General features: G+C 36.7%; 1 protein-coding gene across 1 annotated transcript in view; it reads left to right on the plus strand.

The window, feature by feature from the left end:
* Positions 1-25,081, plus strand: part of COL4A3 (collagen type IV alpha 3 chain) — a 57,943-nt gene that overhangs the window by 6,547 nt on the left and 26,315 nt on the right. The window contains exons 2-24 of the mRNA XM_015637532.2: positions 4,576-4,632; positions 7,092-7,181; positions 9,100-9,144; positions 9,625-9,669; positions 9,950-10,012; positions 10,737-10,790; positions 11,632-11,658; positions 12,221-12,298; positions 13,405-13,467; positions 13,948-13,983; positions 14,095-14,136; positions 15,513-15,590; positions 17,012-17,074; positions 17,330-17,386; positions 19,722-19,766; positions 21,139-21,192; positions 21,574-21,615; positions 22,314-22,401; positions 22,777-22,812; positions 23,135-23,299; positions 23,502-23,594; positions 24,341-24,436; positions 24,785-24,855. Of these exons, the coding sequence (XP_015493018.1) occupies positions 4,576-4,632; positions 7,092-7,181; positions 9,100-9,144; positions 9,625-9,669; positions 9,950-10,012; positions 10,737-10,790; positions 11,632-11,658; positions 12,221-12,298; positions 13,405-13,467; positions 13,948-13,983; positions 14,095-14,136; positions 15,513-15,590; positions 17,012-17,074; positions 17,330-17,386; positions 19,722-19,766; positions 21,139-21,192; positions 21,574-21,615; positions 22,314-22,401; positions 22,777-22,812; positions 23,135-23,299; positions 23,502-23,594; positions 24,341-24,436; positions 24,785-24,855 (1,488 nt within the window). The remainder of the gene's footprint in view (positions 1-4,575; positions 4,633-7,091; positions 7,182-9,099; positions 9,145-9,624; positions 9,670-9,949; positions 10,013-10,736; positions 10,791-11,631; positions 11,659-12,220; positions 12,299-13,404; positions 13,468-13,947; positions 13,984-14,094; positions 14,137-15,512; positions 15,591-17,011; positions 17,075-17,329; positions 17,387-19,721; positions 19,767-21,138; positions 21,193-21,573; positions 21,616-22,313; positions 22,402-22,776; positions 22,813-23,134; positions 23,300-23,501; positions 23,595-24,340; positions 24,437-24,784; positions 24,856-25,081) is intronic.

The following is a 25,081-nucleotide window of genomic DNA, read 5'->3' on the forward strand; positions in this document are numbered from 1 at the left end:
GGTTTGGGAACTGGCATATTTTCCTTCATCTCATCATCTCCTATTTCTGCTCTATGTTGTCTATACTTATTGAAGGCTTAATAATTTGGTTTTGTTGTACTGGTCCAGCAATCACTAAAAAAACACAAAGTTCTTAGTGGTCTTTGATAATTTTAATGAATTCATGTTTGATGCTTAGAATGCATGAAAAACTTTTAGTATACAGATTCTAATTGTGAGACTGGTATTTTGTTTTGATAGCAATGTTTTGGAGTGAGGGGACCTCATTCTCCAGTACCTTGCACGCTCCATGGTGATTTGCAGTTGTGCAACATGAGGAATATGCTGCCAGGGTCACGTATCCACTAACCTTGTCTAGCTAGAATTCCTGACTGTGCTAATCTAGATAAGTGTCTTAATACAGGTGCATCAGAAGAAAAATATTTTCTCACAGTGGGAACCTTTTTCTGTAAAACTCTGCTCTCAGATCCTCTCATGCAGGCTAGGATATATTTTCAAAACTGTAACCGTATCCAAGCTAGAAACTTCAGCTACCACCATAATGTTCTTCAGAAAGTGCAGCATTTCACATGTGTGCAGCATACCTACCCCAACACAAATCTGCAGTGTAGATAAATGATAGAGCAAAACTTTCCACTTCCTGTAATCACAATGTATTACTCCCATTTTTATTAGATGCAATAGAAAACTTATAATAGAGAATGAGTGAAATGGGCCTTTTGAAGTTTTAAGCACTATGTTAACATCAACTGTTGGAGCAGGGTTATTTTATGTGCTCAGTAGTGATTTATAGATGCAGCTGGGATGTGTAAAGTGATTGCTCTGCACTGAGAGAGCCCAGGAAGCATTCAAAAATCTCCATGTGTCAGCAGCCCTTGCAAATTCATAATCAAGACTTAAAGGAGCTGGCTCACTGATATGTAATTTTTAATAAGTGTTGGCATTTAAGAGAAATTACAGAAAACTTGAAATTAGCTGATAAGTTACGTTCACTTAGAAAGGACTACTGTGATGATATGCATATTTTTAGGCTGCTCAGAATATCATTAATGAGCAGAAATATGGAAAAGAGTAAAAAAGTGGCATCACAGAAAAATAGATATTATCCAGTAAGTCTTATTCCACATAGTGATAGAGTTCTAATTTAGTGATTCTGTAAGTTAGGAGATAAAGACCTAATGACAGGATAAGTGAGATGCTAATAAGTATCAAGTGTAAATGAAAAATTAGTTATGCATTTTTGAAAAGTCCGATCAGCCGTGAACAACCAATGAAGGAAGGTGACAGCTTCATCACCCACTTGAGAGAAGACACCTGGGTTATTCTTACTGTCCACAGTAATTAATGGATATCACTTGCACTGCTTTTAATTAATTTTAAAGTACCTCATGTTGCACAGTCATCTTTCATTTATGTTAACCAGTATTTACTTCGGGCATCAGTGGAGTTCACCCATGAAATTAAAGACCAGTCAGGCCAAAAGTGCAAACTTTAAGCCCTGCTTCAGCCACTTTACTCTATTCCTACACAATACATTTAATTTCATCCTAGGTTTCATCTGAACTGAATTACTCATCCTGTGTGGTCTTGGTCTGAAGTATACCTAAAGAATATGGTGCTTCCTGCAGCAATGCATTTTGATCCTTCTCTGTCCTGGCTACAGTATTTTTAATACAAATAGGTATTTTGAAATTACAGCTGAGCTACTCTGATCTTCTCTTGATCTGGAAAAACAAGGAAATACTCTGACAGTTCTGTCATTTTATATATAATTCCAAAAAATAGATCAATGGAGAAATACTGGATCATGCTTACTTTTTCTCTGTTTGTCTGTGCTCCATCTTTCTGCCTGTAAACCATTTCTGGTCGGACTGTGTTGCCCCACTACAATGTGAGTGACAGCACTCAGAGCCTGTGCTAGTGACAGAATAGGAAGGCTGGCATTGCTTGGTCTTCTTACATTAAGACTTTGTCACATCCTTTGGCATATTCAGGTTTGGTAACATCCCTAAATATGTTCTTGGGTAGTCTTCATGTAACCAGTGCTACTTGCTAAGTGCAGAGAGCTGTGCCAGATTCTGTTCAAATTTAAGTTACCACCACTGCAGTGGCTGGAATAGCAGTGCCATACTCAATCTGCATTAGCCTTTTAATGGGTGACAACATAGTCTGTAGTGTGTTATTTCTTCCTTCTTTTTGTGTTATTTCTTCCTTCTTTTTGTGTCATTTCTTTGAGGAATTATGTGAAGGAGAGGACTGGAATACTTTCTAAGCAGTTGGTTAAGTTACTCTCTGAATCAGGAAGAGGTCAGAGTCCTGTAGAATCCAATCCCAAAGTGTAAGAAGGGAAATTCAGTGTTACAGATAAGGTTGCAGCCACTGAACAAAACATTAATGGCTGCAGTAAATGTGCCTCAACATGTACTGTTGGAATTATGTATCTGTTTAATATAACACTGTAACTATCACTAAAAACACTTTGGAGAAGAGTTCCTCTGTAAATTACTCCAAGTGCCATTTTGGTTCATTGGTAAATTGATTTAGTTTGTTATTTATATAATGATCTGGCTGTATCCTTTGACATAGATTTTAGATCAAAAATATTCTTCATCTAAATATTTGAAAGAAATTTAAATTATTATTATTATAAAAATCATGAAACAAAAAAACATGAAGCAAACCTGTGGCTTTGGTTAATACACTTACTTATGTAGATGTTATTGTGAGAATTTTGAATAAACTGTTAATAACTAATATTCAGTTTCCTTATCTCATGACCTGGCAACATCATATTGGTTTTTTATGATCCTTTGATAAAGGAGCTGCAGGCATCTTGCAAGGATGTGAAAGCATCCAGCAGTATAAGTGAGCAATGATTTTTTGGTTCAAAGCTCCTGTACAGAAGGTGTAATCTAATCTTACATAAAAAATCATATGCCAAAACATTTAGTATTATCCAGCTAACTGACTGTGTAATGTTAAATCATCTTTGGTCTTTTCAGTTTAGTTTAAAGTGATATGTGTACACAAAAAGACCTAAACAGATCTGAAAGCTCACTAATGGCAAATTAAACACATTCTAAGCATTCTGACTTCTTGAAGAGCAAAGCCTCTCTTTCTTTCAATAGTTTATTAACTTAGATTAATAGTATAGTGTCATAATTTTCTACATGTTCATGCATTTCTCTTCACATTGGATTGTCTTTGATTATAAGATGAAAGTGTTTGTTCTGTATCTGTACACATCAAATCTTCTGCAGATTATACCTTTTACAGGAGAGTAATTTCAATTCTTGATTTCTCTTCATGTCCTGAAAACTGCTTTTCATACAGATACTGGAAAGAATATGCTTCTAGTTTGCTTTCAGAGGGAAAAATAAGGTACAACTCCATTAAGGTCTATAGAATTATAATGTATATATAATATTATTATATAATATTATATATATATAATCTATGTATTCATCTTGCCTCGAGCAACTACCCTTTTTATATTTCTTAGCAGACCTTTACCAATAATCCATTTTGAAGAGAATGCTTTGGGATGCAAGGTACTGTAGTTGAATAAGGAACAAGAAAATCAGTTGTCCTGTAAGCTATCTCAAATTTATTTGGATAGATACGTCACTTTATCCTCTTGTATTGATGTTTAAAGGCTTAAAATATCTGTCATGTAACTGACCTGATGGATTTAGACTATCTGGTACCAGGCTGATTGACCTCACCAAGGAGAAATCAGGATACTGTTTGTTGTTAATTCTGCACTGGTGCTTATTCTTGTGTCTCTGGTGATATAATCATATTGACTAATAGTAAAAGTACCATAGTACCAAAGACAATTTCTGTCTTACATTATACCTTTGTTTTCCAAATTTCTGATGCAGTACCACTTGAATTCTAGCTGTCATATCAGGGTAAGAGTGAGTCTTCTATAAATATGACAAAGGATAAACTATTTAATGTTTGCAACTCTTTAAAAATCTGGCTTGTAACATCAAGTAGCCACCTACTGATCTGTGTATAAATCAGAGGCAGACACAATAATTTCTTGAGGATTTGCCTTTCATGGCTAACTGATTTTACTTTCTGCTTTATTTTGTAAGTAACTGTTTAAGTATGTATTCACTGGAGTAATGCTCCCTACAGCTGTTTTTAATTTGGTAGGTGGCATCATGTCACCTGAGTTCAGCCACCTAAAAGACAATCAGCAACTGTCTGGAATTTTCAAGTCTGTAGAGAACAGCAACTACTTGCAGCCTCTCTCTGCCATCATGAAAGAAACATAAAAGTTATAAATTGAAAACACTGTGACTGTTGTAATATGACAAAATACAGGGGTTAGTTAATTCTGTCTGCAAGATCTCACTAATGCTCCTATTTGTCTCAAAAGGCAGTACAGAGGAATAATGAGCTCTTTGCCACTGTTGAGAATTGCCTCTTCACAAACATTTTTTTAAGCTGTATTACCTGTGAAATAATTACTTAGTAAAACCACTGAGATCTTACTTGCATCTCTTCAAACAGCTCAATGAGAAAAATAATTGTATTATAAAGTTTGTATTTTTTCTTTTTCAGAACTGTGTATGCAAAGGTAAAAGTCCCTGCTTTTGTGATAGCACAAAAGGTAGTAAGGTAAGAACAGATACATTTTCCTCTTTTAATATTATTTTATGTGCCTGGAAATTGTTGATAGATTACTTCAATTGATAAAGTGAGTGAATTTGGTGTGTGATGGTCTTTTGCCAACAGAGTCTACAGAGAATGATTTCCTTACAAAATTCTGTTAACTTTGGGGAAACAGTTTAACTAAGACTTTTCAACTGATTTTTTTTTACTGCATTAGCATGTTTACAGCACTGTATGATGTTTGGACACCAGCAGAGCAACTGTCCAAGGCGCCAGGTCTCTTTCACTAACTCCTAACTAATGCCAGTACCTTGGCAGCTGCTTTCCTGTTACAGATTTCACAACACCATCAGGAGTCTCATATTCAGTGCTTCTCTCCATCTCTGGACCCTGCCCACCCCCCTTTGCCAGTTCCTGAAGGAAAGCTGCACACCTCTTGTAGATCAAGCATGGGATGAGTTTCTGAGTCCTAATCATAAATACCTTGCCAGCATTGAAAGAACAGCAAATCCATCAGCAGTAACAGATCCACAGCTCTGCCTGTTGCCAATAGCAGCTTGGCAGAGGCTGAGTGGCTTTTAGACAAACCAGAATTACACAAATGCCAAAAATTCTTTGAAACTCCTGCTCACAGTTGGAAGAACAACTGATTCACAAATGAAAGGGGCATTATTGAAGAGGTCATGGTTGCAATTTAGGTGAGGCATGAACACAAAAGTTGCCATACTAAACCTTATCAACAGATTCCAGACATCTATAAAGATCTAGGATTATAAGTCCCACTGATTGATTCCATCTGCTTTTATGAAGTTGGAGAAAATTTATCTGGAAGTAAATATGCTCATTATTAAAATACATATTAATATAAGTGGAAAAGGAGAATACTAATATTTTCAGTAATTTTCAGTAATATATTCCTTTTTTTATTATTAATTTTCATATTACTAATTGGTCTAACCTGACTTTGTCCTAAACAGTGAAATTGAAACCACTAGAAAACCTAGAAAAAATAAGCTGCCCACTAAAAGAGAAATATTAATAAGAATGGACACCCACAACTTGTCTTTATCACTTCCATTAAAATAACTGAGCAATTTGTGGGTAAATCATTATTTAGACTGATGAAGACTTTCATGCAGAAAATCAGGATAACGACATTAATCAACATGTTTTGATAATTATTCAGTGTTTAGAATTCTCCAACCTGAAAATCCTCTGATCTTGGTGATCTGCTAAGGAGAAAGTGTGGCTAAAATTGCCTTTTCTGTAGAGAAGGCGGTGAAGCTGTCACTAGAGCGCTGTGCTGCCCGGGATTCAGACAGCACGGCGTGGCTCTTGCTGTGGGCAGGCACGTCTAGGAGTTTGGTTTCCTGTGAGCTGGTACCGAACCCCCTCCAGCGGCTCATCCTGGAATAGCAGTCACGCTCCTGATCTGGGATACTGCTACATAAAATAATCAATTTTTTATAAAACGCTATGCCAGTTTATTATATGGATCTCACAGACACTTTATAATGCAATTGTTATTTTCATGTGTTAAAATAGTATGGGATTACATTTTATCTTGAGAGATATAAATATATATAATTACTATTTGTTAAATTCTCTCCTTCCCGCGTCATGCTGTGATGTAAAAGGTGTTGAACCGGCAGCTCTTCACTGATGTCAAACTGAGCATGCTAAATTGCTGCTGTCTGAAGGGCTGAAACACCTTTTCTGTGAGCTTCCATGTTTGAAGCATTTCATTTAAACCAAGTTAAGACTTGCATCTTCTATATTTAACTAAAAAAAACTGAAAATGCCCCTTTCACTCTAGCTTAGCCTCCTGTATTGTTTCCATAGCTTCAATTTTATTTCGTTTACATAGTTTATTTATTTGAATTTTTTAAAAAAAACCAAAACAAAACCAAAAACCAACAATGAAAAAACCCAAAACAAAAACACCGCATGAAAAAGTAATTTGGTGTTTTAATCTCTGAGATTCAGAAAAAATTAAGGTATTTGTTACATAAAGCAAGGGGGTTTTATTCTGTCTGAATGGTTTTGTTGCATTTGACTCCCACTGTTTTCTTCTATATTGATGGTTTGGAACTGACCTTGCTGTACAGTAGCAGCTATTCAGTATCTCAATTTGTGTTGCTAAACATAATACAAAAGTATTAACAAGGAATATATATCAGCTGCTTTCTTAAACTTTTCATGCTGTCAGCTAATGTCTATACTGTGCAAAATCCTGAATACTATCTTGTGCTCTGATAATTCAGCCGTACTTTATGAGCATGTGGTGCTGTGGGGCTGAGGCAGCCCAGAGATGGACCACAAAAACAGGTCAGTGTGGGCAAGGGCAGTGGATCTGCCACAGCAGAAAGCCAAGAGGTAGTAAAAGTAATGAATACTTTAGCAATAAGCTATTAAAAGGAGAATTCTTGGATATTTGAAGAGTTTCATTATCTTAATGTTTACAGGGTGAAAAAGGCTTTCCTGGTGTTCCAGGTCCACCTGGTCAAAGAGGCTTTCCTGGTCCAGAAGGGCCTCCAGGGCCACAGGGACCAAAGGTAGGTATGTATGTGAGACAGTGAAATACACACAGAAGTTACTGCACTTGACGGTTTAAGTTAGCTATGGCTGTGTAGAAAATTCTGTTTTACAAAACTGAAACAAACCAAAACCTGTCTCAGAGCTCCCTGATTGGTAGGGATGTTGTTTGGTCACCAGCTGCAAGAGTCATTTTGACAGCATCAGAGTAGAGCTGATATGACCATGGGCTTTTGTTGTTAGTTGTCCATTGGCCAGTGCTAAAGCAGCTGGACTGAACTGCCAGAGACAATGAACATGGGTCTAGACAGATTTTTGCAGCATACCCTCAGTTTTTGCCTTAGTATCAATTAACATCTTGACATTTGTTGCTGGAGAAAGTAAACAAGCTACTACTGAGACAAATATGAAAAAAAAAGATTTAAGAAAACTTAAGGGAGAAATGTTTTTTAAGATAAATCTTGCTCTGGTTGCCTGCAGTATGGAGGGAGTGGCTTCAGTGACCTGAGCTTGCTTGCGTGCTTGCTTTCCTGTATACCTAAACTGAGGCTGAATATGAATTTTCAATAACTCCTGCATGAGTAGAAAAAAACAAAAAATTGTGCATTAAAAGTGTTGTCTGCATATGTGTCTTGAGGAGCAGTAATCTTGCTGTTATCAATAAATTAGCTCTGGTGAATAACTTACTTCTGTATAAGTATGGTGTGAACTCAGCCTCAGTGTAAATCAGGGAGGTATTTCCACAATCAGATTATGTCTAGGACATGAACTATTGTGGCTACAGCACTTAACTATACCTTTAAACAAATCATTTTATTGGGTTTTATTATTTTCATTTGTTTAAGTATTGTTGCATTATTCTGTCCTATCTTATTTTGACAATACTTTCTGGAAGTGATACTCATGTATGTATTGATACATGTTGATGAGGCTTTTATCTGAACTCATTGAAGTGTTTAGTACAGCATTTCCCTTTTAGTAAGTGATAATAATTCTGCAAGAATCTGCAAAAAGTAAGGCTAGTTTACCTAGCAAGAAGACCTCTGTTAGCCTGAATTGCCGTGCGTTGTAGTGTGTGCCAGTTAGCCTCTCCTATCCAATGCCTCTACATTACCTGAAATGGAATGTGGCCTAGGATTTTAGAAGCCATGCTGTTCTTCACATTTTCCATTTCCTTTCTGGCAATGGTAAAATTTTCTTGTTAGCACTAAAGTTCTAAGCATCTTGAAAGAATTCCAGCAGGTCTTGTGCAGATGGTGCAATGTCATTGACATTTTTCACTGTCTTTCTGCTTTGCTCTCCTATCCTGCTTAACCCCCTTTCAGGTTGCTCCTGGTCTTCCTTTCCATGCTCAACAGTACAGATGACAGTACATCGCTCTGATCATTACATGAACAGCACCCATATCTGGGAACCTTCCAGCTCTTGGCCCACAGGGAAGCACTTCCAGGTCTCACAGTTTGACCAAATTGATAGCAACTGCTTTCTCATCATACACCATTATTTGCTTTGACCTACAATATAAATCTTTTTTCACTATGAGGGTAGGAGGATGGTGAGACACTGAACAGGTTCCCCATCCCTGGAAGTTCAAGGCAAAGTTGGATGAGGCTTTGAGCAACCTGTTCTAGTGGAACAGGTCCCTGCCCATGTTAGGGGGGTTGGGACTAGATCATCTTTAAGGTCCCTTCCAACTTGAACCATTCTGTGATTCTATGGTACATACCCTGCAAACACTGAAAGGGAGGGCAAGACACCACAATTTACACAAGTTTCATGAAATGCTTGTTTCCTTTATTGACTGTAATAGGCCAATCATTTATTTATTTGTGTGCACGTTAGTATTGATAGTGAAAATATTGCATGTCCTGGTGGCATTTATGTGCTCTTTCTCAATTAAAACATATTGAAAAACATTGCTTTCCATTTGTGATATAGGGTTCTCCAGGGCTTACAGGCTTAGTTGGACCCAAAGGTGTACGAGTAAGTGTTGATATTTTAAACAAATTTATATGTATTAAATGTCATGCTAATTGCCAGCTTGGTTCAATAATTTGTGAAAATAAAAGCAAAACATTACATTTGATTTCAAAATATGGTTAAAATTTAGGACATGATCTATGCAGAAGTATTATTTATTTTTATAACTTTTGCCCTTTTTGCTACACCTTACATTCAGGGTTGTTGGTGTATGTATTCAATATTTGGGTGCGCAGTAAAAAAGTCAGACTAGAATACCACAAGGAGTTGTTTGGGTTTTTTTTTCTCTGGCCAAAACCAGTGTGTGCTACCTGTGGTGTAAGCATTCTGCCTGGTTCACAGTCAGAAGAGTTAAGGAAGTAATGATCTTTTCATAGAATCAAACTTGCATTCATTCCTATTATGACTGCAATCAAAGAAAAATTGCCTAATGAGCATTTGTTTAATATTTGTAATATTATTTCTCTTGGTTAATATCATTAGGGACTCCCAGGAATACCCGGATTTTCAGGTCCTCCAGGTCTTCCGGTGAGTAAAAATGAAACTGATTTCTCTCTTCAGTCTTCAGTGCAGTTATCCTCAGCTCAATGTGCTCACTCTAGTCTCAACATCAACATTGTCTCTGTCAATTGGCCTAGAGATAAAAATCTTGGCATCAGCAATTCTTACTCATTGTTATGATTTAAGAATTTATTGTAATCTGTCAAGTCTTGTGAAACATTGCTCTAACATAAACTCTTTCAGTGTTTCTGTAAGGCAATATGAATGTGCAAAAACAAAGCTTGTGTCAATTTCATGCTTCTTTTAGGGTGAACCAGGAACTGTTGGTCCTCCTGGGCTCCCGGGTGTTCCAGGATGCAATGGCACAAAGGTACAAACCAAGCTGAGTGTTCTGGAGATTGCATTGGCTGGGCTTCAGAATGGCCAAAAAGTGCTCTAAATTTCTCCCAGTATACAAGAACTTAGACTTGTTTTGGTTTGTGACTTTATCAGCTAGAAAAACTTGTGGCATGGGACCAGAGGAAGGAAAAGTGCTACCTTTTTGTGCAAGATAAATACTTAAACAATACATTAAATTTATAAATTTTAGCTTTTGCTAAAAGATAAGAATAACATTTGATATTTTGACAGATAATACTTTTTTCATTAAATCCAGAAGACCTAATCAGTTTTATCCAACGTGTCCTTTTGTTACAATGGGTTATAAAGGAGATAATTGATGTTATTTTGCCTGTATCTAGCTTGCAGTTGTCAATTCATAAATCCTGAAAGTAATTAAAAGAAAAGGCTCAATGTAAGTTACAGATGTACCAGTTTTTTTTTGTTTGTTTTATGAGCATTAGAAAACAGGAAGCCAGAATGATGCCTACTACAGAAAATCATAGTTTTCTAGTGAAACTGTGAATTAATCTGAACAGTCTAGGATAGACGTCAAGCTGCATAAAATGGGATGATCCTCTTCTAGGGAAATATGATGGTTGTGAACTCAGTGTGTTTTGTGTGATAGGATAAAAAACTTCTGTAATCACATTTGCCAAAATCAGGCCAAATAATAAACCATAATACGCATTAACAATCAGTGTTACTACTTGCAGGGTGACCAAGGATTTCCAGGTCCTCCGGGTCGAAGAGGTTCTCCAGGCCTTCCAGTAAGTGTGAAATTCATTATTGTGTGCATTCCTACCACATAAAGTCAGTCTCTGAAGGAGTGTAAAGCCTCATGTTAGCTCATACTGACACCAGTAGAAACATATAGGTATTCCCATCTAATTAGTATGAAAAGTGTGTGATAAAGAGACCAAAGTTTAAAATAATGCTTTATTGTCTGCTATTAGGCCTCAACTTCTTAGTATTTCAATTTCTGTATGAAATTAATTGACTGGAGTTGGCTGTCATGGGATACTCATGAAAATTTATGACCTACATCCCTAAAGGTGTTCAAAATATATTTAGTAGATTGCATTTTCAGTTCACGAACAAGTATCTTTGAGAAAATCATGGCTTAATTAAGTCAATAAGAACCAGGAATTAAATCCAGAACTACTCACTCTGGGCGCATTGCTTTAATCCTAGGATTTGGGGTTTTTTACTGTAGAAATGTGTTTGAAAGAGAAACTTCTAAACAAATGGAAAAGGAATGTTGTCTTTCAAGTTCCAGTGGCTTCAAATCTAATAACTTCTAAACATGATCTTTATTTTACCAGCTCTGCTGATTTAATTTATTGATTTATCAAGATCAGGCCTCAAAGCTGTTCTGCCTGCACTTGTAGAGTTATACCTGAAAGATTGACTGTTTTTTAACAATACGCCCTTTCTTCTTAAATTGAAGTCTGGCCTCTTCTTAAATTGAAGTCTAGCCCAGTAAACATGGCTATGCACCTTCTTCATAAAAATAAGTCACCTGAAGAGCACCAAGCTTAGACAATATTTAGAATTTGTTATTTCAGCACTCTTATTTTTCTGTTTCAATATGATTCTTCTTCTTCATAGGGAGTTGCTGGTATCAAAGGAGAGAAGGTCAGTTATTTGCATCATATTACAGTATCTTATTGGTTATCAACAATTTGTGTGTTTGTTGCTCTTAACCTGTCCATGGGAAACAGAAGGTTTACATTCCACAAGGTTTGGTGCTTCCTTTGTCCTACATTCACCTCAGGTGGCAAAATGGTCTACAATTTTTGAGATTATTGTTACTACTGTTACTGCATGTAGTGAATTTAACACTTTCGAGCGCACAAAGAACTTTGAAGCTCCTCCACCAAACAGTTGATGAATTCATATGGAAAGCTGCAGATGGACTAGAGAGTGTTTTAAAGGGATAAAAAAATAACAAAAATAAATTGAAAGCACAGACTGTGCGTATGTAATGTAGGTGTATCTGTGCTCCTATCAGAGAGCTGAAAGGCCTGCAAAAGGTGCATTTGGTTTCATAAAATCTCTTTTAGAGGTAGAATTATCCATGGTGGACATTATGTAATTCTGATCTTGCTTATTTCCCTACAAACTGTATTAGAAGATTTGTTGCACTACAGAGTTCTACAGCACGACTTTTTATGTTTCTTTTTATCTAATTGTCTAGGGGTGCCCTGCAGAGGGATATAGCCAAGAATATGGTGCAAAAGGTGATCCTGGATTACCAGGAATGCCTGGTCTCCAGGTAACTCAAAATAATAAAATAAGGCACTGAGATAGATACGTATAAAAATATATAGTAATCTGTATAAACACATTCTGTATAACATGAGTATGTATTGAAATTATTTTGTATTTTGCATAATTTAAGTGTATTATTTATTTAATATAGATACAGTATTTTTTATAATTGTGTCACTGATTTCTAAACCAAAACCAGTCAGTTTGCAGGCCAGTCAGATTGCAGAAAAACAGTACTTCAGGTATGGAGAAAAACTGGTCACAGCTCCATGAGTTTACCCCTACACAAAAGGAATACAGAATCCTACAGAACAGGAATAGGAATATGTTGAGAATAGAATAGAATAGAATAGAATAGAATAGAATAGAATAGAATAGAATAGAATAGAATAGAATAGAATAGAATAGAATAGAATAGANAGAATAGAATAGAATAGAATAGAATAGAATAGAATAGAATAGAATAGAATAGAATAGAATAGAATAGAATAGAATAGAATAGAATAGAATAGAATAGTTGGAAGGGACCTATAATGGCCATCAATTCCAACTGCTAAAAGTCCCATTGAAGTTAAGACTGAACAGGTTAGACCCTCCCAACTTCTAGGGTACTAAAAAAGGACAGAATTGTCCATATTTCAATAATGGACATTAACAGGGGAAGGCTTTTCCTCTGACTATTGGAATAAATAGAGATCATTAAATTAAGAAGAAAATAAAAATGTTTAATTTTCCATTTCTTTGGGAAAAAAAAAGCTTTAAAGCATAGGATTTATTACATAGAATATTTGAAGGTTTGAAGGCTTATTAGAGGCATTAATAGGGCCATGTGGATTATGAGTCCACATTTCTCAGAGGACTTACATCCTCACTTGAGTAGTTTAGTTCGAGAACAGATGTTTTCTCATGTTTCAAAACATATACCAAACAATAAAGCAGCGAGGAAGAATTATACTTCCATGTTCTCCTGAAATAGGAAAAGGAAATTCAGAAGAAGAGCTGCTCCTCTGTTTCTTATTCAGTTCTTTGAATTTAGTCTTTGAATTTAGTGTTGTGTTTTGCTGATAATCTTTCCAGGATATTTATTCCTGTTTCTTTTTTAATATGCAGGGTGCCCAGGGTGCTCAAGGATATCCTGGGGAACTTGGACCACAGGGCCCTCCAGGACCTTTAGTATGAATTTATGTCTCCCTTGTTACTTTGACCTTTGATTTTCCCTAATCCCTATGGAATTACACAGATACAAGTACTTGACTCTCCCAGACTTACTTGATGTCTAGACACGTGTATGTAAAAACTATGTTTTTCTGCACGCATTTGATTTTTTTTTAGTTTCTTTTGATTATTTTTTATGCATGATCATTCTATATTTTCAGAAGCATCTCTTGTCTATGTAGGCATAAATTTTAATTTTCAAATGATTACCCATTAATTCACTTTAAATACTGATATGCATAAGAGATGCATATGTTTGCAGCTGGACTGTGTAAACAATCTGTCACCCACTGGCAATGACTTGCAGTTGTAAAGGTGGAAGAAAGAGTAAAAATGTGATACAAATTCTGTGAAAGTTGGGTAGTTCAAAACACCTATATCAGGGAAAAAGATTGTAAGTTTTTTAGCTGAGGATTTTTTTTTTTTCCTTTTTTGTAGGGCATGCCAGGGAAACCAGGACCTCCTGGACCTAAGGTAGTCTCAGATTGGTAATAAAAAAGAGAATTTCTGTTATGTGTAACATAAATTAATCCAGGTTTAAATGTTTGTAAAATAAATAAATAACATTAGGGTATTTTTTTTCAGGGTCTTATGGGACTGAAAGTAATAGGAGCCAAAGGAAGAAAGGTAATTTCATAAGAAGCTTTAAACATTTTATAAGTTTTGTTTCTGTTTTCTGCATTTTATGATATGCTATTGTGAAATGTCTGGGGAAGTAAGTACTGTGAAATGCAAATTTTCAGTCTTCATGTGGGACTCTTTTGTTGAAAAATGGAAACATGGCAATGGTGTCTAAGGTCAAAATGTTTTCACACAAGAGCTAATGATATAAATGTCTAGACAGAGGATTAGACACTGAAGTGAAGCCAGTAATTAATATTTACTAACACATAGCATTAAATTAATATATATAATTTGTGTAGTGCTCCTAAATAATTACCTAAGCAGATAAACCTTGGTAAATATATAGCATTTGTAGTCTCACAACTTCTGGCCAATGCATTTTCAGTGATGTGAGAAAAACACCAGATTTTGAATAAAAATTGGATAACTTTTCTTTCATGTTCTTACTTTGTATTCCACATAACCTTAAGATAGGAATTGCTGCAAATGCCCACACTGTCTCTCAGCACCCAACCTGCAGCTGCAAGACCAGTGTAGTCAGTCTGAATACCCTTGCAAGAAATCAGAGCATCTCACAGTTATGCTGATTGACCTGCTCAGATACACCTGTGATTGGTTTAAGCATTGTAATCACTACCAGGAATGTGCTAGGAGTTTCCTGGAAAAAAACTTGCCTATAGACCTTCTTATTCATTAGCAGTAGCCCAGGTGACCATGGAACATTTTGTTTCCTTACAAAAGAGCAACACATTTTTGGCTGTTGTGCTGCAAATTCATGCCAAAGCATTCCACTGGCCTAAAATCACTGGAAATTGGGGATGTTGTTTTGTTGAGCTCCACAGGAAAGATTACATTGAGGACTTTCCCTACTCTGAAAGTTCTTTAATGAAAAAGTGCACTTCACTGCTAATATTGTCAGTGAAGGAAGCTTGTTTTGTCTGTTAGCACCATGATTCCATGATCTCCCTGGAATACCCAGACTGTAGTTTGGAGAATGTCACCAAAGACAGTTCATGTAATTTTGTGATTGACATAATTAAATAGAAATATTGTAATCAAGGAGATATTGTTACTTGATTTAAAGTTAAAATAATTATGTAACAAACAAATAGGATTAAGAATATAAATTGTTTCTGGAGACTTTATCAGAAATCAGCATATTCATTTTTATATTAAACATCTTAAACAGGGAAGGTTAAATCTTCCATCTGTCTTTTTTACTGTAATATAAATAGCAAGCAAAGGGAAGTGTTAAGTGGGTTAATGGCTGAGTGTAATGACAGAAGAATTCTCACAATATCTAAAGTATAGCAGTAGTAATTTGAAATAACAAAACCACACTTCTTGTAATTTGCTCTATTTTTTTTTTTTCTTTCAAGGGTGACACTGGGTTAACCGGACCTCCTGGGCCCCCTGGAACTGTAATTGTGACATTAAGCGGACCAGACAACATGACGGTAGTGAAATTATTAAATACCATCAGACTAGGTTTTACTTTGAGAGGATGTTTTCTTCTTCACTGCTCTGATAACATTTCCTTTTACCCATCCTAACGTTTTTCAGACATGTTTAATTAGATTCTAAGCTCTCTTAGAGAGTGTGTGTAGAGCCAGCTAGGCTGAGTCTATGTGCTCATGTGCACATCTGCACATGCCAAATGCAATGTTTCTTGCTTACCAGTACCTCACCTGCTGGGAATCCCTGAGTACATGAAGAGTAAATCACTTCTGCTTCACCAAATCCACATGGGTGTTCTGAATGGCTACCAAAGCCACAGCTGAGTTGACCTCTAGGCCTTAGTACTGGGAATGTCAGACTCTGAGCTACCAGAGTTTCACAGAAGCTTACAACATGTTCATGTATATTTTGTAGTTTGTTTTCTCATTAATTTTACTGAAACATGATTAATCATGGAAAGTGTTGGAAAGACAATAAATATGGAAGGAAATAGTTGGATTCAGCTGTAAGTATTGCTTTGTGAATTAAAGTTCTTGCATTGTATCCTTATATAGAAATTAAACAGCAGTAGTTGATAGAATTTTAACTATTCATATATTAACAGGACAAATCTACATGTTCTTGATTCCATTTTTCTTACGTAATTTGCATCTAATCTATGGAGTCATCCAAAGTCTCTCTCCATTGTGTGCTAAAGTAAAAGTGAATTTTGCATCTAGGCTGAATTTAGGAGGGAAGAGAAAAATTGCAGAAGCAAGGTTCAGCTTTTAGGCACACCAGCTCTCCCTGTTTAAATCAAATACACAGCACTTGGAGCACTTTGTGGCTTATAATGACAATTTTTCAGCAACATTGGGCATTAGGGTTTAGAAACCTCTCAGAACTCCTTACATAAATCGCTTGGATCATCAGTCTAACCAGATAATAATTAGACAGTTCATAAAATTTGGCTTTACCATGACCCTAGGATATGGCCTGGTGCTGCTACACTGTAGCGTAATTTAATCTTGTACCCACAGAGATAAGGATGCCATAGGTAGCCACTGCAGTTATGTTTTGAAAGTAACTCTAGCTCCAGTAAAGCAGCTGAGGTTTATTTGGGTTTTTTGTTTGTTTCTTGTTATATTTGTGGGGATATTTACTGCAGTCCCTTTGCATACAATCACAGGTAGGTTGTTTTGACCTAGCTCTATTCTGAAATGTGCAGAAATGGTTTCTTTTTCAAATATCATAGACTTAGGCAGGAGCACTGATAAGAAGTCTCTGTTTCTTAAACGTAGTCTAATGTTTGAGTTGAACCATCTCTGCTCAAAGAGTCCTGCTGCTGACATAAGAATTTCCTATTTGTACAACCAGACTGAAAAGGTAAGCATGGAAAAATCCAAGACACCACAGTAAGCTCTTCCTTTCTGTGTAATAGGACTTGAAAGGAGAAAAAGGAGAAAAAGGATCAAGAGGACCCCCAGGGCCAATGGGGTTTACAGTAAGTGACCAAAAGTAAATCTTTTAAATCCAGATGCTCAGGCAGCATCACCTAATAAATGTTTCTCTTTACAAACCAGTATTTACACTAATTATTTCAATCTTTAATGACAAGAATAGAACTAATGAATATAATAAAATACCTATTAATAGCATTCCAACTGTATTTATTTGAAATATAAAAAATTATGAAATATATATTTAACTTAGAAAATGTGAGTTTCAAAACATGAATCTCAGTGTGGTTTTGTTCCAGGGGCTGGTTGGTGATTCCCAAAGCGAAAAGGGTGACCGGGGAGAACCAGGAGCACAGGTGTGTACAAACAGTTGAATACATGTGTGTTAGTCCTTTCTGAAAAACTGCTTTGAACTAGTGTTGCTGTCCAGTTTTTGTCTCACTCTACTCAGAGCAAATTGGCTTAAATTCAAAAGCTTTTTCCTGCAGTAAACTAGACAAGAGCTGGAAGTCAAGTGACTGTACTTACATGAGTACTTGGAGTGAAGGTCAGTTGATTGTGAGTACACTTCTATTTTTTTTGCTATAAAGGTTCTCCTGTTGAAATGTAATAAAAAAGTGCTCTGCTAGACATGTACTGGCTTTATAGTGCAAGGGTATAAGTAGAAGAGAAAACATTGGGTTTACATGAGGCAGCAGACTTAAATTAGTATGTTCAACCAGCAGCTGTGTGAAGACATGAAGAAAGTTGCCTAAGAGTTGCTCTGTTAACAGCACAGTATATGAAAAAATATTTATTTAAAAAACTATGCATATTAAAATAAAATTTAACTGATTAGATTTTTTTAAAAGATAATTAATGAAAAGCTATTACTTTCATTTAAATGCCTTTCAAACTTTCATATAAAAACTAGTCAGTGACAGATGCAAGGTCTTAGTAACTAAAACTACTAATTCATAACAACTTAATGATATACAATCAGAGAAGAACCCTAAAATAGTCAAAAAAATCAAAATCTTTTGTGGCATTTTCTGAATACAGATTTTCAATACATTATGAAAGCAATACTAAGAAAAATAATTTTCAAATTAAATATTTAATTCAGTGTAAATGTGTATATTTTTGAAACTTTTCTCATACTTCTTGTGGTTGCAATACATTTTCTTCCACAAGGAAAGACAGATAGCAAGACAAGACCCCAGTGCTACCTGAGGGTTGCTCTTTCTTCAGTTGCATGGTGCTGTAACTGTAATGAGGATGTTAGAGAGCAACTTGATTGTTATTTTTATTATTCCTATACATAACAAAAACTTCAATTTAAGTTACTTGTGTAAAGCTCTAGAAGTTCGTGCTAAGGATTAACAACACTGATTGTTGTTAATCCTCCATCTTCTGTGTTTCTTCCACATTGTCTTCTGTTTGCAAAACCTTGTCCTTTCATGCAGTATTTTTTTAGAACTCTTCTTAACTGACTCTTCCTTGTGCAGTAAGCTTACCTTGCTGCTAAAGCACCCTTGCTTTTTTTGTGTTTTGATCTTGAAGAATGCTAAGGAAGTATTGTTAAGACATTGATTAACGGTTCTAAAAAGAAAACAAAACTATTTTTTTGCAATTGAAATTACATCAATGAGCACAAAATATCAAATTGCTGTGGATTTTACATTCTAGGAAAAAAATACTATTTTGTGCAAGTGAGTTTTGAGCCTGTGGGGGCATCATTCTAATCTCCTTATCTTTTAAGTTCTAACATATTTTTGCTGTTGTTTCTGAAGCTTACATCCTAAGTCATGGTCTGGTCTTTTCAAAATTAGTTTAAATTTCATTAATTTATTCTGTAGGAAAAAAAAAATCTAAAAAGTTTTCTTGTTTTTCTGAGCTTGTAATCTCCCCCCACCCTCATTTTATCTTTTCACTGCCTTCCTGCTGTGGATTTTAATGAACCAAGTTTTCCTCATTTCTGTCTTCAAGGTGGCAAGCAAGGTATCTATATGATCATGTTTTCATTTAATTCTGTTTCTCTCCCCCTTTCTCCCCTTTGCCTCCCTTCCCTTGGTCTCCTTATTTTGTTATTATGAATTGCTCAAACAGTCGTTTCTTGTTGCCACACAAGATACAGGACCCAGCAGATGCTGCCACATGGGCCATGGAAAGCAGCAGATACCTCTGACATGTTTCCTCCTCCTGTTTTCACTTTTCCATCTACTGCCCTGCTTCAGATACCTTTGAAGTGCATTCCCTAATCCTTCTCATTAAGTAATTTCTCCTGAAGTTGTCCCATACAGAAATGGGGTTCAGAGAGTTTTCCTTCAGTGTCCTTCTAAGCTTACCATGGGAAGGGATGCTTGCTGCTGTATTGCTTTATCATTTGCCTTGTTTCTGCAAGAATCTGATTTTCCACCAAGTTTTCTGCACTTGCCAGGCACTTTGTACTGCTGGAGTCTGGCACAAGTAAGCCTCCACAGGAGAAGGAATGTCAATGGAATATCTTATGTCAATGGAATAACAGGAAAACTACCTGTTTTTCAGAGTTTTATGAACTTCAGTTATGATTAATGAATAATTTAATTTTAATGACTTTTTACAGTTTACACAGTTTACAGTTATGTGCACAGCATCGAGTTGCTGTGCTCTTTGAATGCAATATCCCCACTTTAATTTTTTTTTATTTCATTTTACAATTTTCCTTTGTAGGGGAAGCCTGGAAAAGAAGGTGCTCCGGGTCCACCTGGCTTACCGGTAATGAAGGAAGCCTTCTAAATGTTTTCTATATGATAATCATCTGTTTATGACAATTCTACCTTCCTGTCACAACTTTTCTCTCTTTGTGGAAAGTGTTTCAAAATGTTGATTTGCATACGCTACATTTCCTTCATGCAGCTGGCCTTGGAACATATCATGTCCTCACAGATCTCTGTGCAGGAGGCAGAGGTTCAGTTCATAGTTGTCATTGTTTCTACATCAAATAAAAAGACCTGTTGCTTGCTGCTGACTGTTTAATAAGTTTGAGACACACTCCAAGTTAAGCAAAATTATTTCTACTGAGTTTTTTCTGGTTAGTCACACTGACATATTTGCAAAAGAGTTATAGCTTCCCTTTAACATAAATTGAGAAGAGAAATGAATCATTTTTAATCACTGGGATCAAAGGCATTGTTTTATGAAGAAAAGTTGTTTTCAGGGTCGTGGCTGTCTTGGCCTGAAACAAGATGACTGATAGCTATTAAACTGTCATTTTGTCAACATATAGTCCTTAAAATATGCCATTTTAGAAGCAAAATAGTCTCATTTGTGTACTAATTTAAAAGTTGGAGTTGTTCAAATGTGTTTGAAATGCTGTATTCAATTGGTATCAGTTCTATTTACTTCATCTCTACCTCACAACATCACTGGAATCGCAGTGACTTTATAAATATCTTACCAAAATTCTTACAGCCAGAATATCCCACTGCACATGTATCTTACTATAACATTATCTTTGTCATGCTAAAACTACCTTCACAGACAGTCTAAACACATTCCAGTCTGACAAAGAACAGTGGACAGACCACAAAGCTCTACTGCCTCAGCTAACAGAAGGAAAACTTTCTGTCATGACAAAGCCATGTCATTGCTCTGTTACCATTTCAGCTTTTCTCACTGGCAGTAAATTCAACTGCATGAGCCTCCAGGAAGTCCCTCTCCCTTGCCTGTATTCACTTGCAGAAAGCCTTAGTCTGCACTGCTTTCCCTCCTGGTGCTGCTGACACCTGAGATCAGCACCATCCTGCAGACTGAGGGTGTTGAATGGGAGAATCTTGCATTGTGTTCAGTTTCTCCCCTTCAGAAATAGTTTGCAGAAGGAGAACAGATCAGAGACTCCTACACTTGCGCCATGCAGAGCAGCTTCCCCTTGGGAGTGTTGGAGTGTGCTGTAATAAAAGCAGGTTTGGATGGGACACCTGCAGCTTTTCCTGTACTTCCAATTGGGTCTTTCACTGCAGTTTCGTCTCCTGACCAAGTTGAATTCCCTTTGCCATCACCATGAAAGGTTAAAGCTTTACATTTTAGATCTTACTGTTGTCAGTGCTAAAAGATTAATCCTTACAAAATTGTGTGCTGTCACCTGCAGGGACAAAAGGGTGAACAGGGCAAGCCAGGACTGGCTGGAAGGCAAGGAGCTAAGGTATTGTCCAATGGTTTTGCTATTGCTTTTGAGGATGAGGATAAGGTATGTTTAGGGGTTATTTTATAATTTTATTTATCACTGTGTATATATGTTTCACTTGGCCTAAGAGATGACAAGGGTATCATGGAATATGGAATGAATCAGCTGAAACAAACCATGTGTTTGAACAGGTGTCCATCTATGTTTGCTGATGAGTTCCTGTAGGTTTTGGTGTATGCAGCTGAATAGTTGTGTAAGGAACAGAGATGGGTGGTGAAGGACTGGTTGGGGACATTTGTTTTTCTTTAATGTTTTGAGCAATGTACTGAAGTAACAGTGGGTAAATGTCATTCCATATATTGTTTTAATAAACAAACCTATCTCTGTTCTCTGATGAAGGGGATGAAAGGAAACCCTGGTCCACCTGGAGCTTGTGGTCGAGTAAGTGTAAATTACCTTCATATATAATTTTTCTAAACTATTAGAATAAGAATAATCTAAATTGTTTGCATGAGCAATAATGGATGTCCTGTGATGCTCTAATCAGGCATGGCTTTCACAAAGTACTGATATTGCTGGGATTCTCACACGGATGAGATCTTCCTTCATATGGAATTACATACAGTATCTGTGTCTGGTTAGACCTCACCTGGATCCAGCAACTTTGGCAGGAGATTGGACTGCCAAAGAACAATTACAGAGATTCACAGGAGTTAATATTTAAATCAATTTCTAATCACTTCCAGAACAGGGGGCCTTAATTCTAACATCCTAAAAACACTTTCTTAAGAAAGCAAGAGTTTGAGTACTATTTCACTGTCTAGTTCTGCTGTCTCCCTAGTGGCTTTCCTGAAGGCCCCATGTGCACCTAATGGAAACCTTCCACCTAAATTGTTCAGAAGAAATAGCTTTGTAAAAAGCTGAAGTGTTCGTGATATTGACAGAGTACTAAAAAAACACTGCTGCTAATAAGAATTATGATTTCATTTCTAGTTGCTTGTAATTTGTAAGGTCTTGTGGTGTCAGAATATCAAAATTATGAATGAGATCAAAACATTGCTTTAATCAAGTATTCAGTGCGAGGTACTGTGATTCTCCATTCTTGCAAACCTTTCTTTTCTCACCTCCTTTCTCTTGAGACGGAGTATTACGATTATGTGGTTGGTGAAAAAGGGGATGAAGGACCCCCTGGACCTCCAGGACCAAAAGGTCAACGTGGCATGCCTGGTGAGTGAGACATCAAAACTACAATCCTGTAGAAAGGGCAGTCCACTCAAAGGGCTTATTGCAGACTACTTTTTGAGCAGCTTTCTTCTGCCTTCAGAAGAATATTTCCTAAACTCACATCTAATTGCTGACTTGAAATGTATCCTGAGACTTTGATGTATAGCATTATTTACCCTTAAAAATAATTACCAGTATGCAATGGTTCCATGAGTGGTAGATGCCTACTCAGGCAAAACCAAGTTTATTTTACCTTTCAAGCTTAAAATGCAAAAGATCAAAGTTTGTATTCAAAGCAATTGAATAGTGACTTTGTAGAGTATTGAGTGATTTAACAAAAAATCACTATTAGAAGTTTCTAATATTTTGTTTTTGCAGGGCCACAGGGTCCTCCTGGAAATGCTGGTAGACCAGGTATATGCAATAATAAAATACATTGTTCTTCCTGTCGGTTACACTGAATCAGCTTTGGCAAATATTTATTTCAGATGGTTTAAAAAACATCTCAAAGTGCTAAGAAATTGTCACCCAGGAACTTCGATGGGTCAAGTACTTAGTTTAAAGATAATTTTTAAATGTCTGTGGATTCTCACTTTGATTAATATATTTCAAGATAAAAAAGATTTGTGGAATGGGTTTGGTGTGTTTGTCTGTCACTAATACTACTGAATTATTACTTAGCTTTGAAATGCCATTTCTTGTTTAACTCTGGTTTTGTATTTTCCCCTTTGGTTAGGTGTGTCAAGACCTGGTCTGAGAGGTCCCCCAGGATTTCCTGGGCCAAAAGGAATAAAAGGAGAGAAAGGACAAACTGGCTTGTGTATTGTAGGCCCTCCAGGACTGCCTGGTATTACTGGCAGGCCTGGTTCTGTTGGATTACCAGGTCCTCCAGGAGAACCAGGTACTTCTAGTTGCTGGTGTTTTGGATTTTTCCAGGTAGCTCTCTCTTTTAAATGAATTGATAAATATCTCAAGTTGCAAAGGACCTATAAGGATCAGAATACTGCTTCCAGCTCATCCCTGAAACTTTTTTCTCCCTTAGCAAGTAGAGAATTGTCTGAATAATCTGTGATGTAATGGTGCCATGCTCATTTCATTAACAGGTAGAATAACATTTGGAACTGGCCTACCAGGACTTCCTGGAGAGCCAGGGCGTACAGGACCCCCGGGACCTCCAGGAGACACTGGCATGAGAGGTCAGTTTCAGATAACTGTCACTCAGAAGTAGATGGTACAAATCCAGTAATCTTCATAGATCCTCATTAGATTTTTTTAAATTTAATTTACTTCTTAAGTTATTTGCTGAGTTCAGAGTTTTAAGAACACTTATTAAGGATAGTGAGATGTCTTCCTCCCCTTCCATCAACTAAAAGAGCATTGATGTGCCAGTGCTGCACACTAGTTGTACAGAACTGTGGCAGGGTGTAGATCTTCACTGGAACAAACAGTTACTACAGTTTGGCACTCTCCTGTATAGTTTATACTCTCTTGTTGTTATATTCTTGCTGACAGTTTGTCTCTGAAAGAATCTGCAATTTCCAGCCACAGGAGCTGCTGAATCTCTTTACCCTTTGCTTGTCATGACAATGACCCTGAGTTACAGAGCTCTGTTAGTTGGAAGCTTATGTCCCTTACTTCTTTTGAGAATTTGGCTTGTCAGTATAGTGACTGCATCCAAATTATTTGCTAAAACTTGACTTGAAAAAAATCAAGAGTTTTAAACCAAATGTTTCTGTCCTTTCAATTAGTTATACTCAGTTCTGATTGACTTTCTAACCAAAGGTAACTTAGTACTGTCTTGGAGGTGATCTTCCAACAAAATCAAAGCTATTGTTCTACCACTCCTTACCAAAAAATGTTAGCTATAACAAGCTAAGTAGCACATAAGTTAAGCTTGAAAATTACTTGCTGTGGAGCAACTAATGATTTCTTTTCATTCTAGGTGATGATGCTCGTGTGTGTACTGATTGTAGCTACGTTCCAGGAATGCCTGGTCTTCCTGGTTCTCCTGGGCCTCGTGGCCAGGATGGCATGCCTGGTAAATTATTTTGTTCCTAACAGGATAGTAGGAGTGCAAATGATTTTGCTTTTAGCATGAGAATCAGATGTGGGCATGTCTGCAGCCTGCAGTCCTTAAACTAGCCCTGAGGTGGTGTTGAGTGTGAGAGCGTGGTGCAGCTTCCTCTGCTGATATGAGCACAAGCCCTAAAACATCAGAACTCAGAGAGCTGATAGGCTTTAGGTGCAGACTGAAGCCAGATCAGTCTATGATGAATAGTCAATGTAACAACAGAAACATTGAATACTAGGTCCAGTTATTAGAGCTTGTCAAAATCTATGTCCTTGTTTTCATTTTTCTTTACAAAATATACTGTTTCTTTTGCAGGTGGAGAAGGAACAACAGGTCCAAAAGGTTCTCCAGGTTCTCCAGGAACACCAGGGTTTCCAGGGGCTCAAGTAAGACTGATTTTTCAGATTAACATTCAGATCCCACAAGAATTAGTTCAGAGAAATCTCATGGCTGGTGTTACATGCAGTATCGTACTGCGTGATCTCAACAGGGTTCTTCCTGTAGTAATGAATGTGTCAGCATGGGAGGCAAGGCAAAGAATGTGATGTATTGATCACACAGCTTTACATGAGCACTGGTTGCTCAGTGCAGCAAGTTAGCTCAGGAAGTGAG

This window comes from Parus major, chromosome 9 (assembly GCF_001522545.3).
Source record: "Parus major isolate Abel chromosome 9, Parus_major1.1, whole genome shotgun sequence".
Taxonomy (NCBI): Eukaryota; Metazoa; Chordata; class Aves; order Passeriformes; family Paridae; genus Parus; species Parus major.